Source organism: Petaurus breviceps, unplaced genomic scaffold, assembly GCF_028583685.1.
Source record: "Petaurus breviceps papuanus isolate PSGF00001 unplaced genomic scaffold, PetGlider_PUasm1.0 98, whole genome shotgun sequence".
NCBI classification, from domain to species: Eukaryota; Metazoa; Chordata; class Mammalia; order Diprotodontia; family Petauridae; genus Petaurus; species Petaurus breviceps.
Genome location: NW_027187460.1, coordinates 17,178,529 through 17,197,879, shown reverse-complemented (window position 1 = coordinate 17,197,879; position 19,351 = coordinate 17,178,529). Strand labels below are relative to the sequence as shown.

The following is a 19,351-nucleotide window of genomic DNA, read 5'->3' as shown; positions in this document are numbered from 1 at the left end:
TGGAATGGAAACAAATTAAATTAAATCCAATTGGATTGCTGTCTTGGCACAGATCCCCACGTACTCAGTGCACCATCAGTAAGTAAGTCAAACTACAAGCATTTATTAAGCACTTACTATATGCCAGGCACTGTACCAAGCTCTATACAAAGAAAAACAAAAACCTAGCCCCTGCCCTCAAGGGGTTTATGTTCTAATGAGGGAGACAACATGCAAAGAACTATGTACCTACAAGAGGTGTACAGGGTAAATGGGAAGTGGTCTCTGAGGAAAGGGCCTGAGAAGAGAGGGGAGGAGACTAGCAAAGGCCTCCTGCAGAAACTCCATCCTGAGGCGGCCCCTGGCTCTTGGAGAAATAGGAATTTTCCCTTTGAGCGACTGAGGATCCAGGGGCTCCTAGGAAACTCAGGGATACTGGGGGCTGTGGTAAGCCTTGGTTGTTTGGATGTTACTAATTCTAATTAGGACAGCTAGGTGCTGGGCCTAGAGTCAGGAAGACTTGAGTTCGAATTTGTCCTGAGACATTTACTAGCTGTGTGACCCTGGTTGAGTCAATTAACAGTCATTTTCCTCATCTGTAAAATGAGATGGAAATGGAAAAGACAAACCACTGCAGTATCTCTGCCAAGAAAATCTCAGATGGTGTCACAAAGAGACAGACATGACTGAACAACAAGCGTATACTCACTCACTTTTGCCTGCCTATAGGCAGACAGGAAATGTTCTAATAATAATAATAATTAGCATTTAAAGTTACCACAATAGATAGAACACAGGTCCAGGAGTCGAGAAGACCTGAGTTCAAGTTCAGCCTCAGACACATACTAGCTGTGTGGTATTGGGCAAGTCTTCTAATCTCTGTTTGTCTCAGTTTCCTCATTTTACAAATGAGGATAAAATAATAACACCTACCTCCCAGGGTTGTTGTGAGGCTCAAATGAGAAAATAATTGTAAAGGGTTTAGCACAGTGGCTTGCAGATAGAAAGTACTTTATAAATATTATTCTCATATGTGAGTACAGATGGCGGCCCCTGTAATATAGGACATAACATAGTTATGATATAGGAAAGACACCTGATTCAAGTTAGTGTTGTTTCCAACACAGAAGAGCATGGGGATGCATTTACAGAGATTATGAGTGAATCTCATTAGTCAGGCTCCTGCTGTTTCCAAACCTGTGAAAGATGAATTCAGGAGCATCACAAGAGGCAGCCTTCCACCATGGGCAGGGGTGGGGCAGATGTCCCTGCATCAGGATTGCAAAGCCAGGAGGAAGACCCACTGTGTGCAGGTGCCTCAGCTGCCTGCTTTTTGATGCTTCCTTTAAACCTGGACTGAACCTTCCCGAGGAGAGAAGAATGAGTGGAAACCCTCCTCAGAGAGCACCAGACTCAGGACACTTGGGGCTGAGTTTCTGGCATCAAGGCAAACTTACATGGGGTGAGGCACTGCACCTCCATCAAGTCTCAGTTTCCTAATCTATAAAATGGGAATAAAAAAACCCAATACCACCTACCTACCCCAGGGGTTGTCATGAGAATTAAATGATGTGGTGGATGTGAAAGTACTTGGTAAACTATTAAGAACTACACAAATGCATAACAATGATTAGCATCAGCGAAGTACCACCATCTAGTGGATATAGGAGCCAAAAGACCTATTTTTGACTCCCTGATACTACAGGCTGTTCCTAAAGCGTTCCTAAAGTCTGGACACATAGGAAATCTCATTTTAACTCTGCATATTTTCAAGAAATGAATTGAATGAAATTTTCAACAACATTTTATTTAATTAGCATAAATGAGATTTCATAGGAAGTCATAGGAGACATAGGAAATTTCATTAATTGATTAAATTAATCTCATTAATATGGAAAATAGTCCCCAATAGCTAATGAAAGCCTTTATTCCATATGAAATTGTCATGGCTAAAATTTATGCTAATTAAATAAAATGTTGTTGAAAATTTCATTCATTTCATAACCATGGGCAAGTCTTTCTAACCCCTCTAAAACTCAATCTCCACATCAAAAAGATATAGGAGAATGAGCTCTGGATTGGGAGTTAAGGATCCTGGATTCAAATCCTCACGCTGCTATTTGCTTCTTGTGCGGTTTTGGATTGGATTTATCACCTCAGAGTCTGTTTCCTCAACTATCAGTACTTAATGTTAACAAAAACTATGAATGTTTCCTATTTAGGGTCTAGGAAACCAGAATTGGAAGCCAATTGGCCAACAAGCATATATTAAGTTCTTTTGGCCAGTAAAGTACTATAGTAATCTCTGGGAATATAAATACAAGCAGAAGAAGGACAGTCTAATGGGAGAAAACAAAACACATAAAAAGCAAAAGGGTTAGGATGGAGGTGGGGGGTGGGATGAACATGGTAGAGGAAGTTTTCAGTACAGCCTGGAGTCTCTCCCAGTTCTAAATCCTGCACAATTGATAAAACAGGGATAACTTATTCTTGTTGTGAAGAGGAAATTTGATAAAATGTGTATAAACCAGAGCTGCCATTAGTGCAGGACAAGCTGGGATTTGTCCCAGGATGACCACTGGGCAGGGCACTTAATTAGCAGCCAAGATGGAGCACACAAGGCCTTCAGCTTTAGAAGCATGCCAGCCACAGATGTTGGCTACCTGGGGGCCAGGAGGAGGGAGGGAAGAATCACAAGATCCCTTCCTCTCTCCTCTACACAACAAACATACAACTGAAATTGGACTAGGGCAGCTAGGTGGCACAGTGGATAGAGTGCTGGGCCTGGAGTCAGAAAGATTCATCTTCCTGAGTTCAAATCCAGCCTCAGACACTACCTATGTGACCCTGGGTAAGTCACTTCATTCACCCTGTTTGCCTCAGTTTCCTCATCTGTAAAATGAGCTGGAGAAGGAAATGGCAAACCGCTGCAGGATATTTGCCAAGAAGACCCCAAATGGGGTCACGGAGAGTTGGACACGACTGAACGATAACAAATAGGACTGACTCAGACACCCAACTTGTAATTAAAACAATGGAGTGCTATCCAGGACTTGGCACACAGCAGCCACTTAAAAATACTTATTTGACTATTGAGTGGTAGAAAGTTCTGAACTCGGAGTCAGAAAACATGGGTCCAATTCCTGTCTCTGTCACTTACTAGGCCATCCTTGAGCTTGTTTCCCCCTCTATAAAATAAGGATCATGTTTGTCCCATCTATCTTTTGGGATTGTCATAAGGGTGGGAGGTATAACTTGCTCTGTGATCCTGAAGGGTCTGCTATAAAAAACAAATCTAAGGGGTGGCCAGGTGGCTCAGTGAGTAAAAGCCAGCCCTGGAGTTGGGAGACCCCGGGATCACTTCTGGCCTCAGATACTTAACACCCACACAAAAAAAAAAACTGGCCAGGTAACCTTGGGCAAGTTACTTTACCCCAACTGCTTAAGAAAAACAAAAAACACCAAATCTAAGCCATGTTTTATTATCAAGATGTTCTAGCTCAGGAGTGGGGTACCTAAGACCTTGCCACAAAAGGCCACATTCTAGGTCCTTGGGTGTGGCCTTTTGACTGAGTCCAAGTTTTTGGTTTTTTAGGGGAGAAGTCAAGGCAATTGGAGTTAAGTGACTTGCCCGAGGTCACACATCTAGTTAAGTGTCAAGTGTCTGAGGCCAGATTTGAACTCAGGTCATCCTGACTTCAGGGTCAGTGGTCTATTCACTGCCCCACCAAGTTGCCCCCTGAGTCCAAGTTTTATTCAACAAATCCTTTTATTAAGGGGATTTGTTCTATGACGTTTGTATTCAGTCAAAGGGCTGCACTTGAAGACCTAGAGAGCCACATGTGGCCTTGAGGCCTCAGGTTCCCCATCCCTGTTCTAGATTCTGAGTAGGTGAAACATTTTCTGCATCCTGAATAAGAATATCTGTCATTTTTTGTAGCCATTTAAGGTTTACTAAGAGAAACTTTATGGAGTGGAGGATAGAGGACTAGCCTGGGAGTCAGGACAACCTGGATTCTCAGGACTGTTGATTTAGAAGTGGAAGTGGACCTTAGAGGTTGTCACACCCAACCCCCTCATTTTACAATTAAGGAAACCAGAGAGTTAAATAACTTGTCATGGGTCACACAACTAGAAATTGTCTCAGATGGCATGTAACCCAGATCTTCCTGACTCCAAGTCCAACCCAACCAAGCCTCTCCATTCCCTCTTCTAACTCTTGCTTGACTGTGTGACCCTGAGCAAATCACTAAACCATTCAGTGTCCCAAGCTACTCTCTAGAAGCATAATTTACATAGCAATTCATTACTGATCAGTATTGGTAAAAGGCATTTCCTTACCTGGAGTTCCCTGAAATGATGAAATTGGAAGGTCTGGTAAAAGAAAAGTTTTGTGAAGCACTTTCCTCCCAACCATACATGAAGTAGTTAATACAATATGATTGTCCTCTGTTTTACAAATGAGGAAACTGAGACTTGAGGAGGGAGAGTTCTGGGGTCACACAGCTAGTCAAATGTGGGAGCCAGGATGTGACATCATGTCTCTATTGACTTCAGGTCCAGGCCTGCCAAGACAGTGTCCAGTGGCTTCTGAGTTCTGGTTTCCCTGCTCTAGGGAATTCCTATCATTTTCTTAGTTGGTGAGAAAGGTCTTTCTCATTCTCTCTCAAAGGGTAAGCAGAATGAGGAATGACAAATGAAAACCAGAAGTGGGGAAAGATCTAAGGAATGAAGACCATTTCATTCTCTCACTGGGAGCTATTTGAAAACGATTTCTTGTAATCTTATCTCCTATCTCCTCCCTCTCCCTCCTCACGTTGGCACTTGTCACCTCGTCGGCCAGAAAGACCCAGCGTTTGGGGATGGGGGATCCTCCTTCCCTGGGCATTTAAGCCCCAAGTGGGAAATTATAGCCCTGTAACTTCCCCTTTAAGGCCCAAAACAAGAGAGTGCAGGAGGTGGGGACAGAAAGAGAGGGAGGGAAAAGAGAGAGAGAGGGAGAGGGAGAGAGAAGGCAGGAAAAGTTTCTTCAGAGGAAAATGTGGGGCTTGTCTTTCACCCTGACGTCAGATCTGTCTTTAATAAAAACCCCCAAAGGGCCTGGGGGAAAAGGCATATCTGGCTATGAGTATCTGCCAGTCCAGGACTGGTCCCAACCTCCCCAAAAGGTGCTTCCCTTTGGAGCTGGGCTCGGAGTCTGGGTTCAATCAATGTATCTAATTCTGGCTTCCAGGGATGAGGTGGCTTCTGCCCTGGTTTATAGCGGCAGCAGTGGCGGCAGCAGCAGGAGCAGGGAGCAGCCTTTCCAAGGTGAGTGGGAGGCTGGGACGCGAGGAGAGAGAGAGAGCGCTTCAGATTCTGGGCTCTGAGCGGTCAAGGTCCCTGGTGGGGGTGATGTGAGGAAGGAGTCTAGGCGAGGCCACCAGGGGTGAGGTGAGAGAAAAAATGGGGGAGGGGTGAGGAACAAAGCAAAAGTATCAAAAAAAAAATACTTCTGAGGATTTTCTGCTGCTAGACCATGGATAAACTCATTTTACTCTCTCTGCCTTGGTTGTAAACATGAGGATTTAAAAACAAACAAATAAAGTTAATGTTTTAAGAAAAAATGCTTTGGGGATCTTTGGATTCAGTAGTATTGGCTATTATCACAGGGGAGGAGTGAGAAAAGGAAGAAAAGGGGAAGGGGTGCATTGGGGAAGAGTGAGCCTCAGTTTCCTCATATGTGAAGTGGAAGTACTTACTTTCCCTACAAGAAACTTTTAATGCAAGTCAGATGGAGTTGGGAGTCCGGAGTCTTGGGAGAGTTCTGGCCCTGATGTAAGCTAGTTGTGTGATCTTGGGCAAATCCAATTAGCTCTTGATGCCTCAGTTTCCTCATTTATAAAATTGTCAGGAATGTGTTTTATGAATATTAAAATGCTATAGAAATTTGAGCAGAAGCTATTACCCACTACACAGAGGAAGGTACTCTAGAAAATGTTCAGAAATGTGAATTATGATTATCTTGGTGCAGGATGATGAAGGATTAAAATGGAGAAAGGGATATAGAAGAGGAGAAGCAGGTCACCTCACTTTTCTGAGCCTCAGTCTTCTCATCTGTAAAGTAGGAATGATAATACCCTCATTGCCCACCTCACAGGACAATCCCAAACTAGGAATCTGATGACTATTGTGCTCACTTGTGCCAGACCCTTCCTTCATAGCAGCATAGGTCTAGAGCTGGATAGGATATTATACGCCATGTGGTCCAACGCTTTCCATTTTACATATGGCACAGAAATAGGTTCAGAGTGGTTAAGTGACTCCTGTGAGATCACATAGGTGGTAAGTGTATAAAAGGCAGGATTTGAACCAAGGTCCTCCGACTCCAGGGCTCTCTACCCACTTTTCCACTTTTCCACACTTTCTTTGTCTTAACTTTAATTTCCTCAGCTGTAACATGGTTCCTCCCAGCCCTAATCCCTCCCACCCCAGGTGTGATGGAGAATAATGCAGCCGGGAATCAAGAGACACAGGACAGCAATACAAAAATAAAATGCAAGATTTTCCATTCACCTCTTTTGCATGGGGGGAAGGGGGAGCTAGGAAAGCTTTCTAAGGAAAATGCACTGAGGACACAGGGCAGATCAGATAAGCTTAAGGGAAAACCTACTGGTCCAGGACCCAAAGTCAGGCATCGAAGGAGACAGAGCCATGGATGGAGAAGATAATCTGGATACACGTGGCAGAGGCTCATCAGTCACTGGTGGCTACAGAGCAAAGGCAAGTCCTGGACAGGAAGGCAGTGAGGTGGGGAGAGGAGGCAACAGACAGCCTGTGGTTTTGCCCACCCCTCCTTGGAAGAAGAAAGAGTCCAAAGGAGCAGAGAGGCTTAAAGATGCAAGATCAGATAGAAATGAAAGGAGGAAAAAGACGAAAAGGAGAAGGAGAGGGAGAGAAATTAGGAGAACAAGGGAGAGAGGAAGGGAAAAAGCCTTGGGTGTGAAGGGGAGGGCAGAGACCTATGATGACAAGATTTAGAGTTGAAGGAGATTACAGACAGAGAGGGAGGAAGGAAGGAAGGAAGGAAGGAAGAAAGAAAGAAAGAAAGAAAGAAAGAAAGAAAGAAAGAAAGAAAGAAAGAAAGAAAGAAAGAAAGAAAGAAAGAAAGAAAGAAAGAAAGAAAGAAAGAAAGAAAGAAAGAAAGAAAGAGAAAGGAAGGAAGAGAAAGAAAGGAAGAGAAAGAAAGGAAGGAAGGAAGAGAAAGAGAAAGAAAGAAAGAGGGGGCAGCTAGGTGGCACAATGAATAGAGTACTGGCCCTGCAATCAGGAGGACCTGAGTTCAAATCCAACCTCAGTCCCTTAACTCTTACTAGCCCTGTGACTTTGGGCAAGTCACCTAACCCCAATTGCCCTGCCTTCCTCCCTCCAAAAAGAAAAAAAAAGGAAGGAAGGAAGAAAGAAAAAAAGGAGGGAAGGAAGAAAGAAAGAAAGAAAGAAAGAAAGAAAGAAAGAAAGAAAGAAAGAAAGAAAGAAAGAAAGAAAGAAAGAAAGAAAGAAAGAAAGAAAGAAAGAAAGAAAGAAAGATGAATTTGGTTGAACTCTCATTTTACAGATAGGGAAATTGAGGCTTAGCATAGGAAAGTGACCTGACCAGTTCACACAGTTTGTAAGTCACAGGGGATTCTAGCCCAGCTTTGTCAGACTCCCAATCCAGAGCACTTTCTTATCACACTGGAAGGAGGATCCTCCCCCTCAGGTCCCAGTTGAATGTAGCTGAAGAAGGTAGTATTTGACAGCTTAAAGGAATTCTGTCTTTATATTTCACAGCTTTGCGCTGTTTTCATTGACTCATTATAGGCTGTGTAACAGCAGGAGGTTAAGGTTGAGGGAGAGAAAGACTCAGGAATAGCACCACCTCCCTTCAACATAAAGGAATGAAATAGGCTCCAGGCTGCAGAAGGTCTCCCCCATCTCCTTTTTAAAAAGAGAGAAAGAGAAAGAGAGACAGACAGACATAGAGAGAGAGAGAGAGAGAGAGAGAGAGAGAGAGAGAGAGAAAGGAGGAAAATCTAGAGAGAAGGTCTAGGGACTGTGAGCTATGGTACCTCCACTCAGCCCCTTCCTGGAAAGCAGGAAGCATATAGATACATGATTTTATTTATCCTCCCAACAAGCCAACAATACACTTGATGGGGTTTTTTCTCCATTACAAAAATGAAGAAACCGAGCCTCAGAGAGATGGCGATCAAGGTCACAGCCACGGGATGTTCCAAGGTTTCTCCCTCTTTGTGTGCTGCCTGGAGTGTCTTTAAGCCTCTCCCCTTGGTTGGGCAGTGCACTGCACTCCCTTGCCACAACTGGGGTGTGGTGGGAAGAGTTCCCCACTTGGGATGAGAAGACCTGAAGCCAATGTTTCCTCTCTGGGGAGTATTTGTACACACCTCTTTGCATTTGTCTCCCCCATGAGATCCTGAATTCCTTGAGAGTAAAGATTTTTTTCCCTTCCTTTATACCCCTGATGCCTGGTACATAGCAGGAATTTAATAAATGTTTATTAATGGACTGCATTCAGATTGGGACTGTCACTTATCAGCTGTGAGATCTTAGACAATAATAAATAATATTAATATTTATAAAGTGCTTACTATGTGCCAGCCCTATTCCTCTCTTTGGGACTCCATCCTTCAGCTTTTGGAGTAGATTATAGGATCACCTAGATTCAATAAGCACCTTAGAGACCATCTAAATCCAATCTCCTCACTTTAAAGTGAAGACGCTGAGGTGCAGTAGGGAGATGTGTCTTGCCCAGAGTCATACAGGTAATAGGAGCCACAGCTGAGATTTGAACCCTGGTCCTCAAATTTAAAATCCAGCATTTTTTCAGTTGTATCCAACTCTTTGTAACCCCATTTTTTAAATGCCACTGGAGTGGTTTACCATCTTCTTCTCCATCTCATTTTACAGATGAGGAAACTGAGGCAAACAGGGTGAAGCAGGGGGCGGCAGTGAGTAGAGTGCTGGCCCTGGAGTCAGGAGGACCTGAGTTCGGATCTGGCCTCAGACACTTAACACACACACACACACACACACACACACACACACACACACACACAACCTAGCCGTGTGACCTTGGGCAAGTTACTTAACTCCAATTGCCCTCCAAAAAGCAAAAACAAAAACAAACAGGGTGAAGTGACTTGCCCAGGGTCACACAGTTAGGAAGTTTCTGAGGCCAGATTTGAACTCAGAAAGATGAATTGTCCTGACTCCAAGCCTGATGCTCTATCCGCTGTGCCACCTGGTCACTACATTGCCTCTAAGATGATCTGTAAAATCCCTTCCATAGATGCTATTCTATGACTTAGACTACAAAGTAATGGCAGTGATTCTACAAGCCCCCAGATTATTAGTCTTACTGCTTTAGACTCACATCATGAACTTTAATTATGCCAGATCCTTAACTGGAACCAGACCAAAAGGGTGCTTCTCCTTGTCCCTGTTCCTTCTCACCTTGTTGTCCTCCTTGGATAGACCACCTGCCCTAAGGTCCCCCTTTCTCTAGGGACTCTTTCCCCATAATCAAAATATCCAGAAGAGGGAAGACTACTCCCTGGGCTGGCCCAACTGAATCCCTGAGCACATTGTCCTCCTCAAACCTCCTGCCCACCCCCAAACCTAAATGGATGTGCCTCTAGAGTAGCCAAGTCTCTGTATTATTCTGTGATTTTTCCTTGGAAAGATAGCCAAGATATGGGGATGCAGGAGAAAGTCTGTGCATCTGTGTGTACATGTGGGTGCATGTCTACACACTTGTGTTTTTGGAATCACGTCTTTGGCTCACTCATGGACTGACATGGATACTGGTGTGTGGTAAAACCATTTGATGTTTTGATTCTTTGATATGTGAATGATGATGGTGGTGGGGATGGTGATGATGATGATGATGATGATGACAATAGTAGCTCTTTATTCTTTGATGGATGTATAATAATACAAGCAGTCGTGTTTTATTCTTTGACAGAGGTATAAATGAGAATAATAATAATCACTGTTTTTGCCCCTTGACCAATGGGTGACTTCAGCAGTGTGGTCCCTCCCTCCATGGGCACCAAACTCAACACACCCAGGCCTTCTTAGCCCATTGCAGCCTTGCCCGCATCTTTCCACAAATTGTTCACAGAAGATGTACCCAATATGCCAGAGATTCTTTAATCTCTCTGGGTACCAATGTGCTTAAGATACCAGATTGAGAACAGGAAGGAACCAAAGAGGTCACTGAGTCCAAGTCCCTCATTTTACAGAGGAGGGAAATGAAGCCCAGAGGAGACTCACAAAGGTAGTAATTATCTAAGGTACTATTTAAACCCAAGTAGGGGTGTGCTGGAGCCAGTTCAAACAGGTTCCAGAGAGCCTGTTGTTAAATTTTCAGTGTGAGTCAGCAAATGCTATAAATCAGGGCTTGATTTATTGGGCTTTTTTGTAACTACATAGACTTAAGACAGTAATGTAAAAAATGTTAATAATAAAAATTAAACCTAAAGGTGTGTCATGTGTATATTTTTGAGTGCAAAGAGTCGCTTGTTAAACATTTACCAGCAGACTGCTGAACCCAGGTCTTCCTGATCCCAGGTTTAGCACTATATCCGCTATTCCATGCTGCCTTTTATTTCCCAATGGAACTGTTCTTCCTCACTCTTCTTACATGACCAGTCTATGTCCTATCTGGTCTCAGTATGTTGGATACAGTACACTTTGACCTTACTCATCAAGCTAAGTGGTACATGAAGAGTGGATAGAATACTGGACCCCAAATCAGGAAGGCTTGAGTTCAAATCCAGGCTCAGACATTTCCTAACTGTGTGACCCAGGGTAAGTCACTTAACCTCTCTCTGTTTCAGCTTCCCCATCTATAAAATGGGGATAATAGTAGCATATATCTCTCAGGGCTACTGTGAAGATTAAATGAGATAATATTTGTAAAGTACTTAACAAAACTTAAAAAGCTATACAAATGTTAATTATTATTACTGATGTTCACCACACACAGGATGGTCTGTTGCCCTTTATAGACTGTTCATCATTTGAGTTATTCTTATATCATGGTTTCTAATTTTTAACCATGTGGTATCACATAAATACACAGCACTGGCATTAACACCCCCATAGAAAAGAGCAAATAACTAATAGTTTGCTTCTATTTAGCACTTTAAGGTTTACCTCTTTTGGTCATCACAACAACCCTGTGAAATAGGTGCAATTATTATCCCTCATTTTATACATGGGGAAACGTAAGAGTGAAGTGACTTGCCCAGAATCACACTACTGGCAAATGGGTGACACTAGATTTTAACTCATGTCTATCCACTGCACCACCAAGCTGCCTCAAATAAAGGATGTACTTTTAAAATATATTTCAGGTCTATGTGAGCATTCATCCCAAACCCTGAGCTTTTCCTCTCTTCTTCCCTCATGCTTCTGCCTCCTTCAAGTCTTTCTGCCCCATTAAAGTGCCACCACAGTGTGCCTGGATTATCCTTTTTAAAGTGCCACCACAGTGTGCCTGGATTATCCTTTTATCTGAGATACTGGAGAACAGCTCAGGGGAATGTTTCTACTTTTGAAAAATTATTTGCCTCAGGATCCCCTTCTTGAAATTGAAGTCAAAATAAGCAATAAGGTATTCTCACTGTCTGACAAAAATTTCAGGTTGACCAGTTAGCGTCAAGGCAGCATTCAGAGGCAACAACTTTAAGAATTTAAGGGAAAAAAAGGTAACTTTTAAGAATCTTGACACAGATTTGTTCAATTAATCCATTCTGACCATCTTTATGACACATCTGTTTTGTGCTTACAAATGAAGATCGACTAGATTGGAATCCAAAGACCTAAATCCAAGTCCCAATTTCTACCTTTGAGTGGCTGTGACCTTGCACAGGTTAGTGACCAGAAAAATGTAGATAATAATACTCATACTCTCCCATTTTGCAAGATTGTTGGGACACCCAAATGAAATTGACTTCATGACAGTGAAGGAAAGAGATTTATAAATGCAAACTCCATAGAAATGCCAAAGGAAGTATCACTATTACCCCTGTAAAGATAGTTCTTTGATGCATCCCCATGGCATGCAGGTGAACCTGTGTTTTTGAAGGCTATTCAAATGGGGTACAAGCTCTGACCAACTGTAAAGCTAATCACAAGCAGCTCTCCTGAGGACTGCTATTGTGAATAACTTTAAGGATCTAATGGCTTAGTATAGTGAACTCTCTATTTACTCAGCAATAAACTAAAGCATAACATTCAAGAAACTAAAACACAACATTCACAACAACATAATATAACAATGTATTACAAAGGTGCCCACATAGTCTTAAATAAAACATATTGTTCAGTAAGTCACAACCTCATCAGTCAATACAGAGTACCCAAGTAAAGTTCTCTTTCATCTTGACTGGAGGCTGGCTTCCAAACTCCACAGCTCCTCCTCTATGGGCTGACTGCTCCCAGCTCTTGCCTGGATTCACAGGTAGGCAGCTGTCTCAGCTCTTACCTGGATTTACAGGTAGGCAGCTCTCCCAGCTCTTACCTGGATTTACAGGTAGGCCGCTCTCTCAGCTCTTACCTGGATTCACAGGTAGGCAACTCTCCCAGCTCTTACCTGGATTCACAGGTAGGCAGCTCTCCCAGATCTTACCTGAATTTACAGGTAGGCAGCTCTCCCAGCTCTTGCATGAATTCACATGACTCTTGCCTGGACTCAAATGTAGGCAATTCTCTGCTCCTGTTTCATACCTTAGCTTATGGGGACTGCTCCATTCCAAGCTCTTCCAAGTTTCTGTTTCTAGGAAGACAAGGATTAACAGAGCTACAACAATATTTACACACATTAAGTTTAACAGTGTTACAATAATATTTACATACATTGCCATCACTATCATCTCAATTCACTTTCTGTCGGACAAAGCAACAAAAATCTACAAACAAGGCTTCTGTCTGAGAAATCAAACACAAATCAATAGTAAAGTCCCAGGACTTCTGTAAATAGCAGTAAAGTCCTCTTTCAGGACTTCTACAACAGCAGTAAAGTCCTCTTGCAGGACTTCTATCTAAGAGCAACAGACAGGGTGCTTTTGTCTGACAGAACAACAGAGTGCTATAGAGAGCCAACATCACCAACATTCTCCCTCTCAGTTCTCAGAAAGTAACACAGATTAACAGAGTGCCAAAATCACAAGCATTCAACCTCTCAGTTCTGCTTGGTCCCAACTCTGCTCAAGCTTTTCTCTGCTCTATTCCTTCCTGTTCCACCCTTCCTGTTCTGCTCTTTCAGCAAGTTCCTGCCACCATGGGCTCCTATTAAGGTCAGGGAAGGTCCCCAGACTCCCTTAGGCCTATTAAGGGCAACACAATGTATACTGTTTCCAACAAAAACTTTTGACACAATTAAAGGTGAGACTCAAAAGTACTTGAATAGCTGAAACAAGCAGCAAAGTACTAGTTTGCTTGCCATTACATCAGCTCTATCATGCTAGAATACAGCTCTGACAACATAGTGTGTTAGCCATTCACAAACTAGCCACCCGAGAATTGGTTTCCAGTGGGTGAATATTCTTGGTCACAGTAATTCATCAAGTCTGTCTACTAAGGCAGGTTAGGGACTGCAGTCTGCATTGGTATATTCATTGGTATTCATTCATTAAAATGTGAGCTCCTTGGGAGATGTGACTGTCTTTTGCCTCTGTATCCCAGTGCTTAAGGCACAGTGTCCAGCACTTAGTAGGCTTTAATAAACATTTATTGATCAGCTGGTGTAATGGTCCCTGAAGTATTATTATACTAAAGGATGATTCTTCACAACACAAGGTAATTGACTTCAGAAATCCTTGCTACATTAGAAAGTGTTGCTACATTAAAAAGAGGATCTAGGGGCAACTAGGTGGTGCAGTGAATAAATAGAGCACTAGCCCTGGAGTCCGGAGGACCTGAGGTCAAATCTGACCTCAGACAGTTAATAGCCATGCAACCTTGGGCAAGTCACTTAACCCCAATTGCCCTACTTTCCCCCTTCCAAAAAGCAAAATAAAAGAAGAAGAAGAAGAATACCTAGAGTCAAATCCTGGCTGACTTTGGGCAAGTTACCTAACCTCTCTGAGTCTCAGTTTCCTCATCTTTCAAATGAGGACATTGGACTAGATGACCTCTAAGATCCTTCCAACTCTGTATATGCAATCCTATCATTATCCAGTGTTTTTGTTAGTGTTAATTTTATGCATTTTGATTGGCAAGCACTTCAGAACATATTTGTTTCCTAAATTTGTTTCCTAAATCCCTAATTTTATAAAATGTGAACAAATAAATTCAAGTTAACAAACATGTGCCAGTTGCCTACTATGTGCTAGGCTTGTGTCAGGATTGATAGCTGGTTAGTTGAGGACAGATCTGACTTCAAAGAATGGGCACTTCCTGGAAAAGGCCCACCCCAGGGACAAAGGAGAACTATTAAGTTCTTTAATTAAGAAAATTAAGAACTATTATAAGTGTTAGAAAGGATTCACCTGAACTAATAGAATATCAAAGCTTAACAGGGGCGGAGAAGAGACATTAGTTGCTTAAAGTCATAAAGTTGTTGTTGAGTCATTTCAGTTGAGTCTGACTCTCTATGACCCCCATTTGGGGTTTTCTTGACAGAAGTACTGGAGTCATTTGCCATTTCCTTCTCCAGCTCATTTTACATATAAGGAAAATGAGGCAAACAGGGTTAAGTGACTTGCCCAAAGTCACAAATCTACTGAGTTTCTGAGGTTGGATTTGAACTCATGAAGATGAGTCTTCCTGATTCCAGACCCAGTGTTCTATCCATTGTAAAATCTAGCTGCCCCATAAGTAAATTAGTGGCAAAAGTACTGAAATTTTGTCTTAGGGTCCTGAATGTGAGATGAAGAAGGCCTCTTTCCACCTGATCTTCTCCACAGTTCTTTCTTAGTGCTTCCTAGCTGCCAAGAACATCAGTTTACCACCCTTCACATCTCACTAGGGTGTTGTGAGGAAAGTGCCTCATAAGTCGTAAGTTGAAATATGAGCTTCTACTGTCTGCTTGAATACCTCTAATGATGGAGAGCTCACTGCCTCTAAACCAGTGCATTCCATTGCTGAGCTCCTTTGACTATTTGAAAGGTTTATTGTTGTTGTTATTGTTTTAAACTAATTACATATTCATGGATGATAGATGATCTCTTGAGTCTCTTCCAGATCTAAAGTTATATGAATTTATTATTCCATTATTGAGTTTTAAGGTCAGTTTGGGGTGTTTTGGATCAAATTCTTAATTTTTAAGATTAAGATTCTGGAGAGAGAATCCTGAGTTAGACAGATCATAGTGCTGAATATTTGACATTTTGGATATTTTGCTTTTATAAAGGGTTACCTTTAGCTATTACAGTAAAAATAATTAGAGAGATGGATGGATGGATAAATAAATAAATAAATGAGTGTAAAGACAGAAAGACAAACAAACAAATCATCTTCCCCTACTGTATCACTAGAGTACAGTGGGATCTGAGCAATTATCCTAAGTACCATAGTTAGAGGAACCTCTGAAATGTTATAAGGACTACTAGATAATGGAATTGCCCAATGACTCAGGTAGTTAACCAGCGAGAGGAAGAGAAGGAAGTGGGACCACCAGTTGGTAATGCAAAGTAAAAAAATAGTTAATGGAGTATTAGACTCAGAGTCAGGAAGATCTGAGTTCAAATCTAACCTCAGACACTTAGTAGTGACCCCAAGAATTTTACTTAACCTTCATCTGCCTCAGTTTCTTTATAAAATGAGGTTAATGATAGCATGTTCCTCCCCAGGTTGTGGTGAGGATCAAATGAGACATTTGTAAAGTGCTTTGCATTTTTGTTAGACCTAGAAAGGACATTTGAATTGAGAATGGCAGATAACAGAACACTAAATGCAAGAGCTTATAGAGACCTTGAGAATATCTAGTCTAATTTTATAAGAGAAGAAACTGAGATCCACAGAGGAAAAGAATATTTCATAGCTGGGAAGTATTAGAATATAGGACTAGGACCCAGGTCATCTGACTGCTGGTCCAGTGTTTTTTTTTTTCTGAGTTTTCTCTCTAAGCTAAATAATAGTTCTTCTCTCTAAACTAAATAGACAAATTTTTCACAGCACTCCACCCCCAACCTATCCTTTTACTCCATCAGGACTGAATCAGACTGCCCACCAAGAACAATACTTCACCCTTCCTTCTATGCATAACCCTCAGCTTCTCTCTCTTCCTTCTGAAGCATCCCTTTCTCTTCTTCTCTTATCAACTCAATTTAATTCAGCAAACATTTAGTAAGTACTTCCTACACGGAGGTATGGCACTTGGCCTGAGAACACAAAAATAGATCTGGCACCAACTTCGCTCTCAAGGACCTTACAATGTAATTGGAAAGAAGATGTGTATACACAAATCACTATGATGGAAGGAATAGGATCTCTGGAGGCAAATTGCTATGAGAAAATGTCCAGTTTATACCACTAAGAGAGATTTAAGCAGGGAAGGATCAGTTTTAGTTGAAGTTCGGTCCTCCCAAAAGAACTGATTTTACAGATCAGATGAAACTGAGACGTACTTTAGGTTACATAGTATTTGGCAAAACTAGGACTCTAGCTGTGTTCTTCTGATGCCAAGTCAGATGCCCCTCCCTAGAGCTCTCTACAAAATCAAAGGCACTTCAAAGCCTAGGACTGAAAACAGGACCCCAGCACAGGCTTAAGGCCCAATATTATGGTTTATTCTCCATCTTAGAAATAGTTTTTGTCAGCACCTCTACAGCAGTAGGGCCACATTGGTCATTTTTTGATTCAGAAATGCCAAATTCTATGAGTCAATTTGTTTTTTCTTTTTATAATTTACTTTTTGGAGGGGGGAAGGTAGGGCAATTGGGGTTAAGTGACTTGCCCAAGGTCACACAGCTAGTCTTTGTGTTAAGTGTCCAAGGCCAGATTTTCACTCAGGTTCTCCTGACTCCAGGGCTGGTGCTCTATTTACTGCACCACTTAGCCTCCCCTCCATGAGTCAATTTGACCTCTTCCTTTCCTTATAAAAGGAGGAGGAAAAGAATAAGAAGAGGACCAGACCATTCATTCAGGTAGCAAATATATACAGCACTCAACACTTAGTACATGCAGAATACCATTCAGGGCACTGAGGGCAATACAAGGTTCAGACAGGATACCCTCAAGGCGCTAATGCAGCCTTCAGAATTTCACAAAGACCACAGAGGACTCTTCGAATGGTAGAGTTCTAGAATCTTAAGGGTCTTTGTTTTACAGATGAGGTCAGGAGACCCAGATAGGTTAAGGAGCTCTGTCCAGAAGGAAAGCCCAGAACAGCCAACCCAACTCCACCTCCAGGGTTCTGTCCATTATATGAAGCGGCTGGACAAGAAACTATCCAGGCTCCCCAGGACAAGGAGACAGAATGGAAACCGAATTAGATTCAATGTTCAGTGTCCTCCGGTTTACTTCCCTGATCAGCTACTGGTCAATGAGAAAATTGGGATAACAGTCCTTGCCCTGCCTGCCAGGATTCTCATATGAGTTCTGTCACCAATAACAGTATATACAATATAACAATATACAATACAATGTAACAATAACAATAGCTAACATCGATAGAGGGCTTTAAGGTTTATAAAGTGCGTTAAATATGTCATCACACTTAATCTTCAAATTTACCTTATGGAGGAGAAGCTATTTATTACTAGGCTCATTTTACAGATAAGAAAACTGAGGAACAGAGAGGTTAAGTGACCCAAGGTCACACAGCTTGTCCATCCCTGAAGGGGAATTTGCATACCCTAATTCTTGGCACAGTTTTTCTTTACATAGGCAGCTGCTTTCACAAGTTATTCCCCCACTCTAGGCCTCAATTTCGTCATCTGAAAAATAAGAAAGTTGAAATAGATCAAGGTTTTTAATCTTTTTGTGTGTGTCATGGACCCTTGAGAAGTCTGGTGAAGCCTATGGACCCTCCAGATCAAATCAACAAGCATTTATTAAGTACCTGCTAAAGCCAGGCATTATGCTAAGTCCTGGGGATACCAAGAAAGAGGCAAGAGCCTCCCCCCAAAGGACTCACGGTTTAGTTGGGGAGACAACATACATTAATATTCTTCCCTATTCTCTGAAAAAAATGGTGGTGTTTTGTTTTGTTTTGTTTTTTAAATAAGTGAATGACATGTTAAGTTTTCAGTCCGGGCTTAGTGAAAAGAAAGAAATTATTTTTTTTCCCATCCAAGTTCATGAACCCCCTGAAATTCCACATGTTAAAACCTCTGGACTAAATAAATGCACCTAAGGTTCTTTATAGAACATTCTATGTTCTATGGTTCCTTCCAAATCATGTAATCTTCTTTCCATATTCTAAAATTCTATATTCTAAGATGCCTTCTGATTCTAAAATTCCATGTATTTGCTTTCTTCCAGCTCTAACAGTCTATAATCTGCTTCCTTTCCAGCCCTAATATTCCTTGATTCTGATTCTCCTCCACAGGGTTACTGTGAGGACCAAATGAGCTAACATATGTGGAAAGCATTTTTTAAAGCAAAAAGAGCCATATTATTCTTTGGAAAGATATCAACTATTTCCCTATAGCCAAAAACACCTCTTTACAAAGATTTCCCCACATCTCATCTTATAATCTCACAAGGTTACATTTTTGTGAGTTTAAGTAGTGGAAATTCGGTTTGGAGGGGGAAAAGTTCACATTCTGTTACTTCAAATCTGACCAATCCCTGATCAGTCACTGGGGCTGCTGTTTCCTAGAAATAATTCATTTACTTGTTATGGCTTGGAATAAAAAGAGGCAGACTTTTCATGGTAAGGAGAAACCTCACAGAAACTCTAATTTTTGGCAGCTTTTGTTTTCAAAGGGATGGAACTAATTGCTTTGCAATAAGGTACTTTATGGAAGAAAAAATTTTCAGGGCTCTAAGTGAGGTTGGTGACATCCCTCCTCCCTGATTCCTTCACTGCTCCCCGAAGAAGGGCAGACGGTGACCCCAGCCCTCCATTCTTCTGGGTGTTTCTAGTTAAAATGCAGACTTAGGAAAGATGAATGAAGCAATTGGCTGTAGAAGCATTTGGGCGAAGCATTAGACTTGGCGAGCTGGGGCCTGCAGCTGGCCATTTCACACCCCAATCCTGCCCCCTTGTGGCAAGCTGGTTACAGAAGCAGAGCCTCTCTGTTCCCTTGGAACAGACTTTTTGTCAGGAAATTAAGCCCATGAATACAAGTCAAGAAGATGACTTGTTAATATATTGACAAGAATGGAAAGAAGGAAGGAAGGAAGGAAGGAAGGAAGGAAGGAAGGAAGGAAGGAA

General features: G+C 41.9%; 1 protein-coding gene across 1 annotated transcript in view; it reads left to right on the top strand.

The window, feature by feature from the left end:
* Positions 1-4,982: 4,982 nt before the first annotated feature.
* CCN4 (cellular communication network factor 4) overlaps positions 4,983-19,351 on the top strand; it is a 51,746-nt gene continuing 37,377 nt past the window's right edge. The window contains exon 1 of the mRNA XM_069081106.1: positions 4,983-5,289. Within this exon, the coding sequence (XP_068937207.1) occupies positions 5,215-5,289 (75 nt within the window). The 5' untranslated portion in view covers positions 4,983-5,214. The remainder of the gene's footprint in view (positions 5,290-19,351) is intronic.